This window comes from Pectinophora gossypiella, chromosome 7 (assembly GCF_024362695.1).
Source record: "Pectinophora gossypiella chromosome 7, ilPecGoss1.1, whole genome shotgun sequence".
Lineage (NCBI taxonomy): Eukaryota > Metazoa > Arthropoda > Insecta > Lepidoptera > Gelechiidae > Pectinophora > Pectinophora gossypiella.
Window position 1 is genome coordinate 6,794,776 of NC_065410.1, and position 24,716 is coordinate 6,819,491.

The 24,716-nt window shown below is 36.0% G+C and overlaps 1 protein-coding gene across 1 annotated transcript in view; it reads left to right on the forward strand.

Annotated features, from left to right (window-relative positions):
- The first annotated feature begins 2,171 nt into the window (after positions 1-2,171).
- Positions 2,172-24,716, forward strand: part of LOC126367990 (hemicentin-2) — a 105,567-nt gene continuing 83,022 nt past the window's right edge. Inside the window, exon 1 of the mRNA XM_050011810.1 lies at positions 2,172-2,532. Coding sequence (XP_049867767.1) covers positions 2,478-2,532 — 55 coding nt within the window. The 5' untranslated portion in view covers positions 2,172-2,477. The remainder of the gene's footprint in view (positions 2,533-24,716) is intronic.

Below are 24,716 nucleotides of genomic sequence, written 5' to 3' on the forward strand. Positions count from 1 at the left end.
CGACTAGCCGATTGTCGATTAGTTGGCATTAAAAAGCCGACTATTCAGCCAATTCACCAGACACTACTTCGTAGGAAAATACTGTTTGTGAAGTTGAAAATATACAAGAAACTGAGTATGTAGAACATATTCATAACATCAGCAATTTTGTTATTGTCTTAATAAAAATGGTTATCAATTATTTGTACCATACATCATTATCAGCCCATTAACGTCCCCACTACTGGGGAACGGGCCTTCCCTATGGATGGATAGGGAGATCGGGCCTTAAACCATCACGCGGGCCCAATGCGGATTGATGGTTATTAACGTCTGCTAATGCAGCTGGGACCAACGGCTTAACTTGCCTTCCGAAGCACGGAGGAGCTCGAGATGAAAACTTTTTTTTTGTGGTCACCCATCCTGTGACCGGCCTTTGCGAAAGTTGCTTAACTTCAACAATCGAAGACCGAGCGCGTTTACCGGTGCGCCACCGAGCTCCTCAACTCGTACCATACATTATCAAATAATTGATCGATGTTTGTACCTACTATTAAACAGAAGAACCAGTTCAGTACAATAAGTACCTAATTATATTTTAATGAAGATAATATTTTACAATTTTCTCAATGCGCGGTAACAATTAGAACTCTCAATGTACGTAAGCTAGTGTTGTGACGATCATTAGCATAGTGATGCATCAGTCAATATTAGGTCGATCGATTCTTTTTTTTATCTAACACTACATACCTACCTTACTTATGGCAATACTAATTAAATGCGACATAAGTAGGTATATTTCTTATTCTTGCATGTCGATTGTTGTGATTGTTATAAATAATAATTAATATTCACAAAGTTGTTATTGCACATATTTACTGCATTTTAAAGCTAAAATATTTATAGCTTAGCAAGCTTTTTTGCCGGCAGGTCGCCGAGCGACTAATTACCGCGTATGACATTGGCGAACTAGTCGGTTCATCTCTACTATTTAGTAATCTGTGGTATGGTAACATTACGGCGGTGCTCCACTGAAAGTGAGCGGAGAGCTGGATATGTACGCAGGATAATAGAGATGCTTAGTAAGTACCTAACTCTATCGGGAATCAAAACCGGTAAGTACCGGTCTGGTTTAGCGAAGGTCTGGTCGAAGTGACGAACTTCAGAGATGTTTAGTGAAACATACGTACGGACTATTTATTACTGACTGTATTTGAACTGCAAGTCAACTCCAAAATTGCAGTCAGAATGCAGTTTTGTGCTGTTCACGTAACTACATCGAAACTGCAAGAACGTACGGCACGTATTGCAACAAAAACTGCGTCCTAGCTTCTATTTTGCAATTTGCAAAGTTTGCAAATGTAGTCCGATTGTAATAGCCCAAGGTATTTTTACTTTCATTAATTTTTTCATTATTACCTCGCATATAAAGAATTTTCAAGTGATTATGTAAGTACATTACATACTTAAACGGGCAAAAACTAAATATACTTACCTATGTACCTATGAAAGTAAATGTCTGTGTTTCATAACGTTCGCTCTGAAATCTTTATCGTTTTAATTAGAAGTGGCAAAGCATAACTGCGTGTTGGCTGGCACAGATTATACAATACATCTGAGGTAAAAAATATGAATTAAGTAATAAGAATAAAAGGTATTTATTGCCGGTAAATGGGTTTTAGTGGTTTTGAAGATTACACTTGTATCATTTTTTTTTTTAATTATGTGGTTTGATATAAGTTTGTAATTACAATTTAATGATCCGTCATTTTATTTCAACTCATACTAATTAATATAAAAATAGTTTTTGATAATAACAGTCGTGTAAGTTATTAATTTATGTACCTAGGTACATAGGTATAAAATTATGAATGTTTTCATAAGCTATCTACGAAAGTAAGGAACGTCTTCATCACTCACCGCGGTGGACAATTGCAATTTGTTCAGGGCAGGGAGGAACTTCAACAGGTCTGAAGTCCGCTAACCCAACGTGTTTATTTTAATTCAGAGCTGCCCTCTAGCGAAAAACTTGCAAGACTGCTTTAACCGCCCGCGCGCTGTTGCCACATGGAAGAGACAACGAAAACTTTATATTCCCTTTCACTTCGCCGCTAGTATTCTCTCTCTCACACACCACAGAGCACGCCAAGTCGGCCCGCTAGGATTGGTCCGTTCGTTCAGTTTAACTCAGCGTTGCGTCGACCGTTGCTCGCGTGTGACGTATGTCGCTTCGCTGCCGAAATTTCGCGCTAAAGTTTACACTTGAGGATCTGAAAATGAGATAAATAGAAAATTTCTGAAGTGTTACTAGTGCCATATAGTGGATGTTTGGTGACTTAAGAAACAATACAGTGATAGTTTTAGTGTTGTATTGTTTATTATTGTGCTAAGAATGTACGACAGTTAAGTTGGAGTTAAGCGTTTTAAAAAAATGTGTTGTGAGGTGGGCGCGTAGGATTGTTTGACAGTGCTAATTGTAGAAAGTTTGCGCAGCCATCATGAGGACCGATCGGCTGCTTTCACCGTTTACTCTGCTGCTGTTCATTTGTACAGGTAAGCGGAGCTACCTACTTACTTTCTGACTCAGAGACTTACCTCGTCGCGAGACGCGGATCAACATTCAACAACTTGGCCCGTGTCCGTGTGTGTGTGCCCGTTTGCATGTCTGTGTTTACCTTTATAGAGGTTGCTGCTTGCTTATTGCACAGGGTGCGCTTTCAAAGCATTTTGAAATAGAATGCTAGCTACCTGGCTGCCTGGCTATTGCATGGTGCAATTTTCTTTATAGTAAAATAACAAAGATAGCGTTTAACAAGTTGTGGCCAGGGTTTTATTTATGGAATGTTGTGTTATTGATGCTGACTTTATCTAGGGGTAAACAGCCAAGTTTCGTTGATAAGTGATATTTAAGTACATTATGTTTTTAAACTATTTTTTTTAAATCTTCTCAATTAACAAAAAAATAGACCTGACTATGCTGTTTGCCCTAATAACTAAATCTGAATATATAACCTTCATAACAACATTAATTGTCTTTTAGTTTCTCATATTAATTCAACAGTATTAGTACAATAAAATGAGTGGGGATGTTTCTCCACTCATTTTATTTTAACTACTAACACCATTAATTACCTCATACCTACGTAACAAAACAAAGTAGGTCCGCATGTTTTTCGTTTTGAAACTATAGTCAAAGCGTTACCAATTGATTAATTTGTTACGTAGGTAGGTATAGCAATTAGACGCTGTTTATTATCATGAATAGAATAATAGTTAATAGGTTCAACTGTCACCTTTAATTGGTGTTCATTATAATGGATTTGTCAGATAGTTCAGACGATTTATAATAAATAAGTAAACTACGTACGATCTAAGGCAGATAAAATAAAAGGTAGTTTTGTAAGCATTTTGATAGCAGTACAATGAAAATTTCTATTATTGCCGAACTATGGCTACGTTGTCCTGAAAGAAATACATACAACCTATAACAATAGCATGATTAGTAGAAAATATTTGTTTTCTACTTTAAAGCGAGTAATTCATATGCAAAAGCATGTTAGCTTAGATTATAATGCTTCTGTCATTATTTAACATAAAAACGTCTTATATTTTTTCGACACTTAATGGTCCTTCGCGCCGGATATGAATCACCAAAATACCTTCACTTTGTGTAACGGCACTTGTGAGCCGCTGGTAGCTGAGCCCATTTATTTCAACACAATCTTAAAATGGGAATCTTCACTCTTTGTTCTTACTGATTAAATAGCAGAAGATGGAGCGTCAATATCTGGATACTCCGCAATGAAATTTCCGCCATATGGTACACAACATATTGGTTGGCGTAACATAACGCTGCACTGCACTGCATGAGTTCACATCCGCCTTTGAATATATTTTGAGTTTATGGAGGTTTGGGCATTACTTCTCTGAAATGTTCGTCGTCTTTTTATAACCACTCATGGTCTCGTAAATTTCACTATTTAGGGAACGGCCTCTGTGGTTCAGTGGTTACGCGTTGGGCTCACGATCTGGAGGTCCCAGGTTCGAATCCTGGTGGGGACATTCACAAAAATCACCTAGTGATAGGGATCACTAGGTGATTTTTGGAACTAGGGAGTTAGGTTAGGATAGGGCATTACAGGCTGATCACCTGATTGTCCGAAAGTAAGATGATCCGTGCTTCGGAGGGTACGTTAAGCCGTTGGTCCCTGCTTACTGATATTGACGGCTCAATAATAACCCTGACACCAGGGGTGCTGAGGTACCAATCTCGATTACCAAGTCGAGGTGAAACCTCCACGATAGAAGAAGACTAGTTGGGGAACGACGAATGTAATGCCCCTGATATGGAGTAGGGCGTACTTTAAACTGTTTTATGGAAGCGTCATTTAAAGTAATGCTGGTCAGTGTATGAAGACTGATATTCGAATTTGTTTTCCAATTCATGCTTAGAAGAAGAACATTACTTGTAACTGGTCAGACACTTTTCCCAAGTAATTAATTATGCCCTTTCCCTTCGTTAAGATATGCGCTGTTGAAAATCAAACTTACAGCTTTTGATTTAAGAAGGGATTTAATTATGACTGAAGAATTCTTCAGTTAATAAATAAATATCCTGTGTGGGTTGTCGTCTTTCGAAGTCTAGTAGATTGCTATTCCAATTATCTAAGCAGTTTATGGATGGATCTCAAGTATTCTTCAACCTATTCTCCGCATTTTGTTTTGTATGTCCATTCCTCTAAGTATATGTATAAGAAATCTACAATATTTATTTCTTAATTAATAATTAAACCTAACTGAAAATAATCAATGTTTAGTGTTTAATTGTAACGTAAGGATATTATCTATTCCTTTCAAAATTGAATTTTCTGCAGGATATAGCTCTCGGGTTGAATCACTGTCAACTTGTTGACGAAGACTTTTCCTAAGTAATTATTAGTTTTACCTTATCTCTCGTTTCAGTCTAATTCGATTAATGTTATAGCAGCTGCTGGTACTGATTGGCCTTTTAGCTTATTTTACTTTGACTTTTAAAATGATCCATATTTGATTAAACATTTTGAAAAGCTAAGAAATACGTTTTTAGAGTACTTTTGAGGTAACTATGTATTAAAATAAAAAGGAGCACCTCTCAAGAGATTACTCTTGAGATATCATTTTAATAAATGTTATTTATTTCTTATATATTTATTTATCTCAAATTCCACCTAAATGCTCATCTAGATAAAGATATAATTTTATACGATACAAGTTAGGTATTTGAAGGTTTAAAAAGCTAAAAAATAAGCGTTCAGGGTGGAGTAAAACATGTACTTATTTAGAAAAATTCATGTATTTTTTTACAGTTTCTCTTCGTGTATCACCTTAAATGAATTGGACCGATAACATGTAATGCGTTTTTTATATAAGTAATATTTACAGCAGTCGCTTTTGTAAACAATCGGACTTGATAAATCTTCAAGTTAGGTAAGCGGACCCCGTGAACATGGGATCACGCTACGGAGATGAAGATTTACAACAGAAATATAATGCAATAGAACCTATTTCCGAATCATTTAGGTGCCTAAGTCGATTTCCGGTGTCTTGTACTTTCGTATTTAAATCAAATGTTAATTTATTTTATTTTATGATGAAATTGAGTTCAATTATGTGTCAAATCCATACACAATTTATGCGAGGAAGAAAATTAAACAGAAAAAGTTTAACTCCGACACAGCTCTTGTCAAGCCGGGACGAGCGGAACGATTTTCTCTTTGTGGGTTTCCCCAAGCACGGGTGAGTGCTATGAAAACAAAATCCTTTATGTAAGGGACTTTATAGTAATATTTTAGAGGCTGCATCTCAACTCAACTTGTAATATTTAAATCGTACGTAATCTGGCCGTTCATTTAATCGTTTTTTTTGTGTTCGTTAGACTGTGCCGAGTAAATTAGGCAGAGGTTGGTGTTGAGAGAGTGAAACCGTGTTTATAGAACCGGTTGCGCGCGCAGGTGCGCCGGCGCAGGCCATCTCTCGAAAGCAGTTGGTTGGCTATCTACGCGCATTTTATTATTTTTTGTAGCATCCGATGAAGGCTTCATTAGTCCACTTTTAACTTGAATTTCGGTTAAGTCGAAACTTCGAAAACTCGTTGAAGTCGTTGATATAAGAAATCAAAATGAGAGAATAGGTATCGAAAGAGTTAATATGAGTGTCCTGAAATGCAAATGATTTATTTTTATTTGAGACTGTAAGCTATTGTCTCCTACCTACTTATTCTCTGCAGTATGGGTGTCTGTTATTCAAGTCTGTCTGTTATTATAGTAAAATTTTTGGTGTCCGATTATTTGACAAAAAACAAATAATAAATTTTCATTTGAAAAACAACATTTGTCAAAACTATATTTGATAAATGTATCATTTTACAAACTATTGTTTAATAAACTACTCACTAGACAATTTATTTACAAAAAAAATAATTATTACGTTAAAACATTTATTTACAAATTGATTATTTTTTAAACATGTTAGATGGCAAAACAACGTAAAGCAAAAATAACATTTGACAAAATGCATTGCTTGGTAAATATTTTATTAACCAAAATCTATGTTAATCAACAAAAATCTTTCTTAGTTTACTATAGTTTAACAAAAAACGTATGAAAAAAGATCATTTTAGAAGAAAGTAGTAAGCTATTAAGTACTTGTATATCATTACTTTGGGTTCATGCATGAAAGTCCAATAATAATAAAGAAGTTAAATAATTATAATAATCATTTATTTTCCAATGTTTGGTTAGGTTAGGTTAGAACTGCGACCACAACGCACGAGCCGAGCGAGCGAAGCGAGCGTGCCGCGGCAGCGGCCGGCGAGTGCCAGAACCAAATTCTACTTATTTCACTTAATTCACGTAGTATGTATTTTTTTTTAAGATTTAAGTTTCTATGGTATTAGTATTAATACAAAATTATTTCTGGCCTATAAACAATCTGTTCAAAAGTTTAAATAGTTATTTTTAAAAACTAAGTAATAATTTATTTTCTAACTTTTTGTAATAACCAAAATCTATGTTAATCAACAAAAATTTTTCTCTGTTTACTATAGTTAAAAAAAATACAATACGCGTCAGTCACACTTATTTTAAAAGAGTGCAATAAACGAAATAGTGCGGCAATAAGTGGGTACTACAATAAAATTATTCTAAAATACCGCCTTTTGTACGGCTTCACATAAAAATAGTTATTTTAAAAAAATAATAATTTATCTTGTAACTTTTTGTATAATCACCAGTTTGGCAAACGAATTATTTAGTCATGTGATTATTTTAAATATAATATTTTAACAGTTGAATTATTTTCTAAGTAAAACATTTGCGGAATCTGTATTATGTCATATGATTGTTTTTAAAGTAATATGTTTGCGAAATGAAAGTTTGTCAAATGATTAGTTTTCCAAACGTTGTTTGTAAAATGATTATTTGTTATACGTTTTTTGTAAAACATTAGTGAACCAAAATTTTTAACGGAGGAAAACACGAAACAAAAAATAATATACCTACAAAATCTAGCCAAAACGCTGATATTTCATAATTATACATACCTACTACCCCTTTTTAATTTCGTATTATTACTGGAACCTATTTATGCAACAAGAAAAGAAACTTATTACATTATAGTATAGTAGTTATTTATCATGTTGAAAGTAGTATGCGATGTTAGTATTTTAATTAATTTTGTATGAAATTGTAATCACTATTATCGAACAGATAAGGTCAATTTTTGGTTTATTTATTTTGAAAAATTACCGCACACTTTGACACAATTTTTTTCAGAATAAATATACGTTTCGGAACAAACTGTATGGTTGTCTTTTTGACTTAGGGATTCAAGAAGGGGATAAGAATGATCCTGTACGTACTTATAAGCCTCAAATATACAATACTTCAACAGGAATAGGTAGGTAAGTTAATATTTCTTTAAAATCTTAGCAAGCGTTTAAATTGTATTTGCAGTCTGATTTTACGACTAATTACCTGGTAGTTTGGATGCAGTGTTTAATATCACGAGCTTCCTTTGTGTAAACGAAATGCTTGGGCATTGTAAATAAAAACCAGCGTTTAAAATGAACTTATGGCATGTTTATTATACGAGTCTGGTGAATTGAGTTTGCAATATCCTGCTGTTATATGACCCGGTCCTAAGTAATATTATCCTGAAAACTTAAGTCGTATTAAGTTGACGCTGCTGACTGGTAAGCAACAACAAAGTGCTAGAATGTTGTTGACATCCCATTTCATCAGCTCTGTGATCTTCATCGTTCGTAACTTCAACTAATCAGAACCGGTAAAGCTCAGGGAGTCTGTTCCGCGAATCCTAATAGTTATAACTTAGATTGGACCTCATCAAGCAAAGAATACATATTTATTGGCTATTTTCTGTTCAGAGCTTGATTAAACTGCCTTATTTTTCTTATCGAGTTATAAAAATATGGTCAACAGGAGGGAAAAGTATCAACACGTAGTGGTCAAGACAGTGCAAACGTAACAGTAATTACTAGAACGCGCTCAACCCCGCACAATGCGGTTCACTGCGACACACGTAATCGAACACTGACCTAAGCATTGTTTAACAACAGGTAAACTGAACGTGCTTTTTACACAATCGTCCCAGTCTCGGCTCTATAAATTTCCCTTGAATTAAATTGGATTGTCCAACGGTTCGTTTCGTCGTGCTTGAGATCACATAGTCCTACAGGGCCGGCTTTCGTCTAGAAAACCATATTATTGATTCTTTATTCTTTAAATCTTTACTTTTTACTACTCGACTGCGGCGAAGTAAAAAGCTTGTCTCTTCCAAGTTTCCAACCTAACTTCTAAACCACCTGTCCGAATTTAACTAATTAATGAGGTGTCACTAGAAGCGTCTTGATAGTCCGGTGGCTACGTGACCTCACGTTAAATTTTATATGTCCTAATAGTTCGCTTACCACGGCATACCAAATTAAACTATCAGGGTTCGGTCATTACGTTTGTTTAAGATCATTTGACTGGGTCGTATATCCGTAGTATAAAAAAGGATGTCTGTTCAATGTATTTTTGTACTAATCTCCTTTTGAGGTTTCCGTGAGAAGGATAAAAATTGTACCCATGCGAAGACGATCCGAGTTCCTAGTTGTTAACAATGAACAGTGAGTGTGGGTGAAATAGATAAATTAATACAGCAGCTGGCATTATTCGTCGTGATCGAGCTTATGGTATTGCTTGTAACGTATGAAAAAATGTTTCAAGTTGGTGTAAGTAGGCTGCGGCGTCTGGATGCGGGCCTGGTGCGTATTTCAGCTAGCCCTCATTTCTTTTTATTGCCAGGGGATACAAACGAGGACTTCCTACGGCACTGAATGCTCCTTGCCTCTAAATACCCCGTCATCTGTCACTTGTCGTGCGTGTAACGATTGTTTCATAACTATTACGAGTTTTTTTTTAATGATAACACGCAATACTAACACGCATACAAAACGAAACAAAGGCTGCATGCATTTTAGTATAATATACAGGCGTATTTAGTTAATTAATATACATTACCAAGGCGGAATACATACATGTTTGTATTTACCTAACAAAGTAATATAGGCAGTAGGCACAACCACACATGCTTTAACTAAAATCTGCGTATTTGGGTGCAAAATTAATTTCCTGTGCCTTCTGCATGTAGCTTACGCAATGCTAATTCCACTTTGATCTGACATGATAACATGCCCCTTGCTTAGGTTAATTAATATGCCTACCTTCACATATTGACGTAAACGCACCATTATCAAAGTAAATTATGCTGCGAATAACTTTATCAAGAAGTTTGTTGCTCTTGAATGGATATTCGGCAGCACAAGTAGGTAACTCAATCTGTTTCCAAGCCAATTTCATATACAGTTCCCAGTCCATTTGCTCTGGCTTACAGCCAGGCTTGAATTTCTCTGCAGTCTTAAATGGTATATAGTCTTCGGACCATCTCTCTGACCGCCATGTAATAACAAACGCCGGTTATTGATTTTGGTGTCAGGTTTAAGTCCTATATTACCTAGATACAATACGGAAACATCGATAGTTCCTAGCCCGTCGATATATCAGAGCGTATATAGACTGGTCTTCATTATTCTCTCTAAGTGGGCTACTCCGTTTGTTGATTGACGCAACTATCAAGTAGAAATACATATTTTTCTTATAAATGACCAAGAAACAGTACGATATGTACAAGATTTTATTTTCCCTATAAAAGTTGCTTATCGTATTTCGCTGCAATGCATGTTCCGTTATTTCGTGTATTTTAATCGGCCACGTGATATTCAAGTATTCGACCTCTCCATGCGTCGCTTGAGTACACACACGCATGTAGGGCTACTTAAAATCCGGTTGGCGATTGGTTTATTGCATCTTCAGTTGCCGTTTACAGTTATTTCAAGTTATCAAAAACCTCGGCGCGCAGCGACCGCGTGCCAACTTTTCACAGAGTTATGGTCACATTGCATGAGGCACGAGCACAATAATTAAGGCTCTCGGTCGGGAAATAGGCATTATGAAATCGATTACACTTCGCTGACTGTCACTTTTAGCGTTCATCAAGAAAACAAAACGTCTATTGTCAATACCCCCACCGAACTCATGTTGGTCCCTTAATCATTTATTATCCTTTGTGATTAGTTTCTCTTTCCCTTATCTATTATATCAAACGCACAAATAGATGATTTCACGAGAAACTCAGATAAAGTAGTGAAGATTTTGTATCAATACACACTATTTCACTCATTAGCGATTTACGACTCTCTGGCCACTTGGTCTTTCGAGAGCTTCAGACGCAGATATTTTTATAAGGGATTCATGATATTCCCAAGGCGATTTCGGTACAATTTTAATTTGTAGCCTTTATTAATTGGGTGTAAATTCATTCCATAGCTCGGCAGTAGCATCGTTGGAGGGAAATGTCAGTGAATACAAAGGTGGGGTGGCTCGGTGATCCGGGGCGACGTATTGTATATTATCATTATACTTGAGTACACAGACCGTACACATGTAGTGCGTCTGTACAGTAAATGCAATACAATACGGGGTTCCACGGTTCTATTAACTCGATACAATGCCGTTGTCTTATCTCGGCGTTCTCACGATCGTATTTTTGCGCAAATTTTCTCATTACACTGTACCTCATTTCTTTTTATACCTAGTGAAAAAACGGGGACGGAAAAATAGGAAAAAAGTGTAGAAAAGACACACGCATTATTTTTAAATTAGAGTCGGTAAATTTTTCGCATTTCTTTTTCTTTTAAATTGTTAATATGAAATAATAACATTAATAAATATAATATAAATATATTACTGGCTGTATACAATTGGTTGCTGCGTTTGGAAGTAAATACTCTTAAGCTATTTAACAGTTTTAAGCATCGATGATTTATTTAAAAATACTTATGTCGTAGGTAGAATTAGAACTGGAAAAAAAAGAATAAGCAATGGTCAAACAGAGCCGACGGGCCAGGCTAATACAATTTGCAACGGTCTTTAATTTCGTTACAGGCACTTTACACAAGTATATCCTTTGGAATTCAAGAGCGTCCTCTGTATCTCTACATTTGGGATTTTTCCAAAAGTCTGAAGTAGTCTTCCTCCATTACTATGATTTGTGTCAAACATTCCTAGAATGAATTATTGTTGTATAACACATAAACAGCATCCGTGGTCTAGTGGTTACAGCGTTAGGCTCGTGATCTGGATTTCGATTCCCATTGGGGACATTGTCGAAATCACTTTGTGAGACTGTCCTTTGTTTGGTAAGGACTTCAGGCTTGAATCACTTGATTGTCCGAAAAAGTAAAATGATTCCGTGCTTCGGAGGGCACGTTAAGCCGTTGGTCCCGGCAATTAGCCGTAAAAATATATCCACCAACCCGCAGTAGAGCAGCGTGGCGGAGTATGCTCCATCCCCCTCCGCTCGATTAAGGGGACGCCTGTGCCCAGCAGTGGGACATATATAGGCTGTTTATGTATGTTATGTATACATAAAACGTTGTTGTTGCACAGCTGGGTTTAATCAAAATATGTTTTATGTGTTAGACGTTCGTTTCCAATTTCTTATGCTTATGTCTTAGAAATACTTGATAGCAAATCCATTGCGATTTTCGGTTGGAGCGAAATTGACGTGTAAATACAATGCCATAACCGATACGGTGCTCACACACGTGTTATGTGTGAGCAACATTCGTCAGTTTTATATTCCCGATCAAACGTAACTTATGGAATGAGACAGACAAAGGTAATTCTCGTATAATGCATTCAACGTGGAATATTTAATAATACCTGCTCATGAAAGAGTAGAACTATGAATGTTGTCAGGGGAAGCTTTATTAAGAGGTATTATGTGAGCTATCACGTATTCTCTGGTTACATTCACGACCAATAAGTACTCGGGCTTTCGTTGGGGTTTAATTTAGGCCGAGCCTATGTAACGTTTCACAGTATTGCCGTCTCATTGCTAGTCACTGATAGAATTAAACTGCCTATCATCAGAAATGTTAAGTTCGTTCAGGGATACAAAAGTAAGTGCATAGTGCAAACAAATGTCAAATAGTAATAATGCTTTCTTAGATGAAATGCTTCGATGTGGCCATTTTAACCCCCTGATGACGGAAAGTACTAAGCGCCTATCCACAAGATTACGACTCTATTCATAAGCAATTTGCGAATTCTTCAATTTGTGGGTCACTGGTTCTTCAGTTAAAATGAGTTAGGCAAATTAAGCTCATCACACTTGAACTGATCCTTGTTCCAAATACTTCGTTTATAAAGTAGGCTCTTGTGAAAAAAGTGACTTGAAGAGGTGTGTTTTTTTTTTGTTTTGAGCCCCTGTTCCACATATCCCTTATGTTATAATGCGCTTATCTTCAGCTGAGGATATGGCTTTGTTTTCTTGAGTCGTTGGGAATATAAGGCATTATATAATACAACGTGGAATATTTAATAATACCTGCTCATGAAAGAGTAGAACTATGAATGTTGTCAGGGGAAGCTTTATTAAGAGGTATTATGTGATAGTAAGTGATAGTATATAATAGTAAGTCTGCAAGTTTCGATAGCGTCCTTTGACTTATTTTATTTGCATTTTCCTTTATTGTTTCTCAATATTTTTCATTTACCTTCAGGTCTTGTTATTTTTTTAGTAGGTACGACTATTTTGACATAAATTAACACGAAGTGAGGGAACAGTTTCGTACTTCAACAAATATTACGTAACGCCGAAGCGAGGTTTTAATTAGGGTGGATTAAAGTGGATTAAACTGGGTGAAATGTTCGGTTTAGTTCAACTTAAATATTCTAACGACGTAGCCCAGATTGGCGACGAATGCTAAAATAGAATTTGATCTCTATTTTTTGGCTTTGCGTAGAAAAAGTGCAATTATTTCAGCCGTGAAACAGTTCATAAGCGATTATTGTTTATTATAAAACGACTTTGTTGCACATTTAGTCACGGCGTTGCGCAATGTTTCAACAAGCGCACCCTTGTGAAAATATTTCATTTCCTGAATGAAATTCAAACAAAGCACTTTCATTTCTCCGTGCAGAAGGGAATATCCTAATTAACAATGCAAATTTTATGGGGTATTCAACTGTAGATTGAAACAGCGCGAGATACCTAGTAACTCAATTAATTTTATGTATAACAGCAACACGTTTCACTGCAAATAAACAAGGGAACTGGAAATTAGAATATTAGTAGTTACAAATAAGTACCCTGGTAATGAGGTAGTAATAGACGAAGGTGTTTTATCCATCCCAATAACACAAACTGAAACTTTGTAATTTATTAGGGTTAAGCTTATTCGAATAAAATAAGGGAAACGAAAATAAGAAACCAATAAATTTGGTATTAGGGCAAATAGCCTTGTGAAAGTATTATAACTAATTACTTGGACCTACTTATTTGTAATCCCCTTAAGCGCCTATCTCACTGGGACACTATGGTTGCGCCACTAATGGAAAATTATTATCGAGAAAAATGCGCCAATATCACATGTACCCATTTTTTTACGGTTTCCCAAGATACAGGCTCCGCCTAGTTTGGGAACCTCTGTTCATTTGGATATATTTTTAATATAAGTACTCATCCTATTTTATGTGCCAATTTGTATTGTTTTCTGGTAATAAAAACATTTTCATTTTCATTTTCAAGTGAAAGTTAATAATATTTACATATTTCAAATGTGCAAATTTAGCCCTTTTATTTGATACCCAACACAATACCATACCATAAAATGAATGCTATAAAAATATCCGATTAGAATACACAATGAGTTGAACGAAGCTTTTCTTTTATTTATTAGTGTAGGATGAAGCGAATACGTTAGCGACATACGTGATTATCATATCAATCAGATATGTCCTGAAATTATTCGTTCTTGTATAGACTAAACCGTTTAAAGGCTTTAAAACAGTGTTCTTTTCTTGTGTATACGTGAAGTGGATGATTAACTCATCAATTCTGATGTGAGGGTTATTATTGAGCCGCCATAGACCCTGATAAAACGGTGTCATGTCTGTGGAACACCAGCTACATTAACGATCCAGTATCCTGATGATCGAACATATTATGAATTTATGACTTTTTAACCTCTCATCATTTTGTTTACTGAACCTTTGTTTTATGTGATGAGTTGTTAATGAAGTTTTAATTAAAAGCTGTATTACCGCTGTCGGATACAGGAACTTAAATGTTTACTTACTTCCGGTTGTAGAGCGCACTCATCTCGCCCTATTTTTAATTAATGCAAGTTTAGGAACTTCAAACGGTCACAGTAAAAACTTTCAAAATGTTAAATCTTTCTGGACATTTTTACAGCTAACAATAAAGTACACAGTTTACTTTACGATATTCTTCTCTGTCTCCAGCACTCGGCACACAATTTCTTGGGCAGATATCTCAGAAGTGGGTACTTTCTATAGATGATTTCATCGTAACGAGCTCTTTACTTTTCTTCCGTAATTCGGTGAAATAAAATCATTTACGATTCCGTAGGCTTATTCTTTCGCCAAATAGACAATGATTATGGCAGATGGCAGTAAATTTGCTCGGCCACGATTACCGAGTGAAAGTAAGGTAATTCTTCTTAGGTAACACTACTCCGTTGTAAAATGGTGGTAAGGTGACAGGTGTTCACGAGGTTTTGTAAAAGTAATTTTGCTTTATGCGTAACGAATGGCCCGATTTATTAAAATCTTGTTTCGATTTTTTTTAATACCTTTAAATATTTCTTATCTAACTTGCATATGGTATTATTCAAAATGTTTCTGTACATTTACGCGTGTATCCAAATACTTTTATTTAGGATGTACTTAAGATCAAAAAGTCTTTACCTATCCAAGTGTCGCAAAGGCCCATTGTGTTAGGGTCTTGGTAAAAGAGGTCAACAGTTTCATTCAATAAATGGAACTCAAGCGCACAGCAGCTACCTTGTGAGGGTCTGTATGGAGAGGATCAAAGTGACATCAAAGAAGATAGATTGTGAGGCTCCGGCCGAAAGTTAAAAGGTCGAAAAATAACGAAATGACGATGTACACTACCGAACGATAATTTTGTACTGACTCGCTAATGATGTTTTAACAATTTTATCCTATTTATTTTTACATTACAAATGAATCGAGTCGAGCTGTACTGAAGTAGTATTAATTTAAGTAGGTACACTTGAATGAGGGATTTTCCAGGGTACGTTCCCCAAAAAATATAGGTGGATGACGTTGTACAGATTTAACGTGATAATTGCCTATTTTCTCATTGCTTACAAAAATATAATGAAATGGCAGAGGCATACAAAAAAATAACTGTTGCCAGATATTTGGATCAGATATGGTATAGAATTGTAATGTAGTAGTAATGAGAAGATGTGTTGTGCCTGGGTGTGATAACAAGGGTCATCATTTATACCCAAAAACAAAGAAAATTGCTTATGCTTGTTATCCGTGAACTTAGAAGATAAACGAAGGCAATTCTGTACAGCGCCATCTATATATTTTTTGGAGAACGTAGTCTGGAAAGTCAGTCATTGGTTAGATAGAGCATAAAATAAGAATTGTATTGTCTAAGTACTTAAGTAAAATTATAATTGGATTTGTTTTTACAGGTAATACATCGAATGAAGTGATGACTGACATCTGAAATACAAAGTAGGTAGTTTATCTAAGTAAATAATAAACGTCCAGATTTTATTACCGACTTCAAAAAAGGAGGAGATTCTCAATTCGACCGTATATTTTTCAATTTACACTGTCGTTTTAAGTAATCGTTTGCAATTGGGCTAAGGACCCTTGTCGTGCTGATTTTAGCGGTGGTGTAAGCTGTTAAAAATATAAGTGTCATCTACATTAATATAAGTAAGTGGGTGAGTTATGATAACGAAACGTTTGGAAATCTACATAAGAGTTCTTTGTGTCTATTAGGTAGGTAAGTAAAATAGGTCAATTAAGTTATACCTACTAACTTAGTAAGAAGAAATAGTTTTTGTTTAGACTCCCATGACAGTGACTGACTAGTCCTTTGTTGATTGAGTATCAACCCGTAGTCGGTTATAGATAGAGCGGTTGCTTAGCGAACCGTTGTTGCATCTGGTTTCGTGATTTCGGTGCACGCCGCGCGCGCGGTTACCTGGCCGGTGTGCGCCCTCGCTCGCTCTCGCGCGTGTGACTCGCTCTGTCCCGCTCGCGCGCACGGGGCTGCAACGTCGCGTAGCCTGCGCCGGCGCACGCAGCCACCACGAAACGTGATCGCTTTACCTGCAAGCCGAGCCTATGCAATACATTCTCCTCGCCGAGGCTGCCAGAAGACACGCATTGTTTGCTTTTGCACTTGAGTCGATCAACCACGGTCAGTTTCGCTTACTTTTATGACTTTTTACTTATTCTCGAATATGCGGCATTGTCAGAATGGTCCAGGTAAATTACCATTATAGATATACAACAAAAACTGACACCTGCAGAAAAATGTGACCAAACAGTACCGTCGTCAAGCGTCAGCGTAATGAATCAAATGTAATTAAAGTCCAGTTAAACGAACCAAAAGCTTCTTAAAAGCTATTAATTTTGTTTATTATGCGCCGGAAGAATATTTATGAAATTCTAATGAAGGATTTTTTATCTGAATATCTAGCGCTCTTATGGATTTATATTATTCAAATGTTCGATGAGAAAACAAAGAACAAAAGCTTTGTAAGGAACTTTGCATTTTTCAGTTTTCCGGTCTAGTCCAAAATGGGATGAGGAAGTAATATATTATTTTTTATTTACGACTAAGTACAATCTTATATAATATTCTATAAATATTCATCAGTCGTCTTTCTTCGGGTATTCCATTATCGAGCTCTTTATTTATTTACGAGCGGGAGTTCGCACTTCTGTTGCTTAAATCTTTATCAATCGAATATTTTGTTTTTGGATCTTACTAGTAGCTTTATTCCAAACTGTACTCAACTGTGTTACCATTAATAAAGATACTTTTGAGTTTGAGTTGGAACCGAGTTTTTTTTTAAATATTAACGATCATATGAATGACATACTTATTTGCTACTTCCATTGAAGGGATTCAAAAATGGGGTCCAGTTACAGCGATAATAAAAGGTGATTTCTAGCTCTCTTCAATAGACTTTTATATTGTATGAAAATGTCTATTTGGATCACAGGCAGTATGGGTACAAGGCAATATTAAGTGTAAGTACAGATTCGAGACTATTAAGTACCTACTTAGTACCTAGCTATTTCAAACGATTATCTTGCAAAGAAATGCTTTTAGAATTCTGTCATGTTAATAAAATAAAGAATGGTAGTAAGTTTTTCATGATGAAAAATATAAAAGACATTACTGTTTGCACGTTTAGATTAGTACTAAAATAACACGAGAAAATTCGCAAGTGTTTTTAGGACAGAATTCACAGCGTAGAAAATAACGATGATAAATTGGCCTTTAAGAGAACCCCATATTCTCTAGTGTGGCTTTAAATAAACACTTTAGAAATTGTTTCGAAGGGCCGTGTCCCGGGCGGGCCCGGATGTAGCACGAGAGGACTCGCAACACATGTTAGGTTTTTACAAAGCGCCCCTCGTCGCGCACATGTCGACGGAGTATTCTGCCAAAAAAAAAAACACTTCTGACACCTTTCAAATAACTCCAGCAAGCTCACTGCTTTAAACCAGTTACACTGCTTTTCCTCTCTAAAATACGCGACGGACGAAAGTCCGTATAATAAGCATAAGTATATGTGAAAACATAGTTTAACATATATAGTTTATCAAACTGCTCGGCAGTTTGGCAACCTTTGGAATGCAATTAGTCCACTGTACTTTGAAGGACCATTAAATACGAACGATCGTCTCATCATATCTATAATTGTACGTAATCGTCATAATCGTATCAAAACTGTAGTTTTCTTCTGTTTACTCGTGGGTAGAGCCACGGCTCTAACACGGCTCTACAGTGGACTAATTACATTCCAAAGGTTGCCAAACTGCCGAGCAATTTGATACGAAGCGTACTAACTAAACCAAGCGGAATACTACGGGTGTGAGAAACATAACTCAAAACAGTCAAAACTATTACACAAGTCATTCATAATCTCTTTACCTACAAAGTATGGTAGTGCCAATGGTGAAAATACGGTTCACTTTGTAACAGCTCAAAGTGCTATAAAAGAAAAAAGTAGTTTTCAGTAAAAATAAGTAAATTCTATCGGAATTTCTGTTGCCAAGCTTAGATCCATCAATAAAATAGATGAGTGTAGCCTTTACCATTTGAGTTATATTTTTTATATGTCATAGGAAAGATATAAAATAATGTTAGTGTAAAAAAAATAGGTAGCATCCCACGCACTCCGATCGAGACATTATTTTTATTACAATTTTAGGTACTGTTTATTTAAACGCTTGTCGCATATAAACCACTTTATACAGACGAGCGGATTGTTATTATAAATGTACTACTATTAGTATTTACACTTGTGTTAATTTATTATTTTATATGTACATTTGTATGTATATATACGTTTCTTGTTCTAGTCGTGCACTTTCCGCCTTCCTACTTTTATTCACCTCTCACACCATGCGGGGTTGGCTAGAAGAGATCTCCTTTAGAGATAAGTCCACCTTTTGTATGTCATCATCATCTCCCTAGCGTTATCCCGTTTTGGCCCAGGGTCCGCTTACCTAACCTGAAGATCTGACAGGTCCGGTTGTTTACAGAAGCGACTGCCTGTCTGACCTTCCAATCCGCAAAGGGAAAACCAGCCCAATATAAGTTAGGTCACATACCCCCGCAACACATTACACCTTAAGTACCTATTTTTTATAAATTATGTATTAATATGTACAATACAATAAAGAGTTTAATATACTTACCCAAAATGTTGAGAAATTTGACAACAGGAAACATTTTGATTCTCGCGCAGTCGGTTGGTTACAAGGGAATTTATAAAAGGATTTTGTCTTCATTTAAATACGAACACATGGTGAATGAACGGAGGCGTTCATTTAATGGTGAATTGCTGAGATCTAATGATTTGTTGCTGTCTATCTTGATATGGATTCCGGGATTACGAAGGATTCAGTTCAGAATTTCAATTTGAAGTGTTTAGAAATTGCGGCTTTATCATTCATCCACCTTCAAGGAAAACGTTTAAGCATAACGTTTGACGGACTTCCTCCATAACATCCGTAGCCCGTAGATATCGTGTTTTCCTCGAAAATATAATACAGGGCACTTTAGCACATAAACGTAGGTAAATATTGTAATAGGTGGAGCGATAGCAGGGCTTAATTGAATCCGTAGTATAATATAGACGCTTTTGTTGGTAATTGCCCCATTACATGAAAATACTCGCCTAATACACTCTATATGCGTATTAGAATTATGAGGATTTAATGAAAGCTCAGGTCAAGAGTACTCTGAGCGTCTATGAAGACTGGTGGGAGTGGTGGACGCGGAAGTGGCTCAAACCATTGATTTTATCTTACCGGTTCCACTCATTATCAGCCGTACGACGCCCACTGCTGGGCATAGGCCTCCCCCAAGGATCTCCACGACAATCGGTCCTGCGCTGCCCGCATCCAGCGGGTTCCCGCGACCTTCACCAGATCGTCGGTCCACCTTGTAGCGGGCCTAGCCACTGAGCGTCGTCCGACACGTGGTCGCCATGCGAGAACCTTTCCGCCCCAGCGGCCATCGATTCCACAGTGGAACATATTCCATATGTCCTTGATAAGCTCCTATTACTGCGTACCTGCGTAGTATTTAGTTGTCAGTATATAACTTTCTATTCTCATCTCTCAGTTTTGTAGGCAAACTTGAATATTAAACTTTCTCTGTTTAAATTATGAACCTACGTGATAGGTAAACCAAAGGTAAACAAAACCACCGCCATCAACAACAAACACCTGGCAAAACAAAATTTCCTGTACCCAAAGGTTGCCTGGAAGAAATTGCTGCATGAGCAATAAGGCCGCCTGTTGTGCTTTTCTGTACATGTTGTCCTTATGTCTGTATTTTGTGTCCATTGTGCTCCATAAAGTCTTTTGTCTATCTATCTGGCTTCAAACGACTGAACTACTTGACTTAATTATAGGTAAACGCCTCTCATTTACTCATTACGGTCAGAAAACGTATTAAATATAACGGGTAATTTAACATAATTTTCGTTATCCGTGTAGTTTCATGGGCAGAACCAAATTGAATTAGTTTGTTTGAGGTATTAATGACTAAAGTCTTACGTATGTGGAAATCGAATAGTGGAAATTATGAAAATCGGGACTTACGCTCCGTTCGATGCATTTGACATTACTCTCCAATACTCCAGCCATTTATTGGCGACGGGCATGCAACAAAACGAACTTCTAAGATTTTTAGGGTTCTCTGGTCAACTACATAGTGCCAATGTACATATGTTTTCCATTGTAGATATTCACCGTCAGTGTCATTTTAGAGCGTCCCCAATAACATTTCAACACCTACACAACACAACACTACTTGCGCCGAAACATCTAACACAAAATAAAGTAGAAGCAAACTATACCGTATTTAGCCCGTAATTGCTACGGAACCTTCAACGTGTCCGACACACTATTAGCCGGTTTTTTGCAAGTTGTTTTCTGGGGAGCTGCTGGTCGCAGTAGGTATTACGTAGGTACAAGCGTTAGTTTATGGACCTACATATATACGTATCCCCAAACGATAAAGTCTACAAAATATTGGCTTTGGTGTGGAAATAACCATTCATATGTCGTACCTAGACGGCATAAAGGTTTTCGAGGTTATTTTAACCTATGACTCAGTTGCCGAACGAATAGAAACAAAAACATTTTGTTTGTCGCACTACTGCGCTCTGAGGCAGTTTCTTTTAAGTTATCGAACTGCTCCGAATTGCGGGGACGTTTTAGACCAGCTACTTAAAATTACGATGTGATAAATAAACAGCGGTGGAACGTGACTGTCCAACTAAAATGTATACAATTAGTTTAAACAAGAATAGAACATGGCCAGGAAATTAGCTTTTCGCGTGTCGACACGTTCTACTGCAAATAAATAACATGCCAACTTGCTTGTCACCGTCTAAATAGGTAGCATTACTGTTCTACATTATGCCAGATCGATCATCCATTAATGTGGACTTGATAATACCCGAAACTACCCAGAATTGTACATAACGTTTCAGAATGGAATCTGTACATATCGCTAGTATACCGACAAATGTATTGTATTGAATAATAGAAAATGGAAGTACTTAATATTGTAATAAACTAACAATCGTAATGCCTATAGATAGACCGTAGACATCAACACAAAACTGTTTCATATCAGCTGATATAAATTGTTTCTTGTATATATATATACGTATATATTTGTCATACTGTCTTTTTTCATAATCATAATATATTGTCTTTATAAATTTATTTTCGTAAAGTGTTTGTTACTAATTTTATACTAGTTACTATTTAAAAAATATATATTTTTTACGAATGAACGAACACCCATACAAAACATGTCATAAGGTTTGTTGGAAGGAACTATCAGTAATATTTAGCCTGTCTATATTTCGTCTATTATTATTACGTGTAATTTAACATTATGCGCGTACAGTGACTACACTGCCTCCTACAACGTTTCTACTTGATCTTTGAAATCATTATTATATTTCTATTACAAGAAATAAAATCAAAAGTACTGCAACATATTTATGTTTGTGAAGTTCAAATAAGTAAAATCCTACGAAAATCTATACTTAGTACAAATTTCCAAGTAACATTTGACAGGAAAATACTTGCTTTATCCATGTCCAAGTGTCAGCTTTCCCCAACTTTAATGTACTTACATAAAGACATATTACTTCGATTTTGTTCCTTCTTTCCTCTATCTCTCTGTGTTAGTAAAATATTGATGGAATGTGTTTTTATCAATGCGAAAAACTGTGGAGTATAAAGGATATAAAATGCACTATGCCATAGAGAGGGTTGCCATCTGCAAAATATGTCAATTAGGACAAGAAGTGTGAAAACCCTGGATTTTGGAGCTTGTAAGCCAGCCGTTTGAACTGTTTTTTATTTACTACTACTAATCAGTAAAATGTACTACAGCATTAATTATTTATCAAGTATATCGCGTTGACACCGGTGATTAAAGAAAAAACCGTCCGACCGGACGCTCCCCGGTCACCTTCTAAACTGGAATAAATCCGGGCGAACCCGGACGGATGGCAACCCTAGCCACAACATTATTGAAGTAAACAGTATACGATTATATTTTTCGCCAATTTGTCGTTCAAACGTATAAAATCACCTAGTAACTTGTATTAATGATTTCTCGTTAACACAGTAAACAATGCATCTCCTTCAATCATAAAACTTTATTCCAAATTGTGTGAGAACGCTGACAATCATGATTATTTCTGTTTCTTATATTATAACTACACGACAAGCGGTCGAAACGAATGAGGTTAACCAAAGTCCCATATCTATTATACATCAATATTAATTCATATTATTATATGAAAAGGAAGAAACTGATATAAATTCACGTGTTTAATTTGTGACATATTGCAATCGTGGTGGTTGATAAATAAAAGTTTGCTGGGCAAACGAGTTTATTGTAATGGCCGTGGAAGTTTTTGGAATAAGTACTATGTTTATTTATCCACATGGTCGGTAAGCGCCATTTAAATTATTAAATATTCGTACAATTAAATAGTGATTTATGTTAAAAGCTGCATAATATAAACAGCCTACATACATGTCCACTATGAACGCAGTGCCATTACAACCTCTGTGGTATTTTGGTTACTTAAACATCTCAATTAGAAAGTATTGAGTTCGAGCCCGTACGGAGTAAAATAGGAATTTAAAAAAAAAATCAATGAGAATAAAAACTACCTACTTCTCCCATCAGGTGTCGCTACCGTCGAGTGTACTTACATTTTGACAGTTTCTCATACTAGACGTATTTATGGAGTAAATAAATAGATTGTCGTGGCTATACGTATTTTTACACTATAACCCTTTGCGCAGCGTTTAACCCAAAATCATAGTGTTATATTTATTCCCAAAAGATCGGAAACAAGAAATCTTAGAAAAGCTTAATTACACACCTGACTTTTTCCAACTGATGGTTTTTTTTTCGTAACTCATCTTTGGCTTTTTTTCATAACTCATCTTTCATTTACGGGATATACTCCACGTTGCTCCACATTTTATAGCAATTTATCACGAATTTTAGGTGGACAATATGCAGAACAATAAGCAATAAGGCCGCCCAAATTGCACTGTATTCATGTGTTATCTGATTGTAAAAAATTTAGTTCTGTTCAATAAAGTATATTTGATTTATATATATATATATTTATTTATATTTTTAAGCGTCTAGTTTTTGACCTCGATAGATAACCTCTTCTCTTTTGGACAATTTTAATGTGTTTCAAATGTAACCTGACTAATAAGAGTCTTTTCTATAGTAGAAATTCTTGTCGTAATCCTTATTCGTGTTTTCCAACTGCATATTTAACGGACGTAGGTATCTGCGTATCTCGCTGCGGATCGCATTATCGCTCCTTGTGCATATTAGCAGACTGTCGCCACACTCAGCGGTTAGATGTGGTTTTAAACCGCGGGTCGCCCAACCATTCGTGCTTCATTTTAGAAAATATCCTTGCATATTCTACCATATAAACTGTTCTCTGTATAGTTTCAGGGTATTTCTACCCCAGAAAGTTTCACTAGTGTTTTCCAACCTTTCGAAAGCGGTTACGAAACTGCTTTTTTGTGTAAGCAGAAAGGGTCGTAAGTCGAACGCCCAATTTAAAATACTCTCTGCGTGTTTTACGTTACCAAATAAATTAGCACTTTATTATTTTAGTCTACTAGATTTGAATGTTCATGAAATAAACGCTGTATTTTGTGTGCTTTGCGCTAACATTCATGAGTTCTATTCATGGTCGGAGATGAATATAAATTGGGAATATTTCTGCCGTTTATCATGCTGAACATATTGGTAGAAGTAGTATAAAGCATTGCGCTTAATTTAATGTGATTCAGTTATCTGTATTTGGGCAGGCAGAGCCACAAGTCATCAATAACACAATTCGAAGCATCACCTAATGCTAAATACAGATTCTTTCGAATCGTACGTGAACAATTTCAGTTTTCTATGGAATTACAATAACTATTATAGAACAGGGGGATTAAAAAGGCCACATT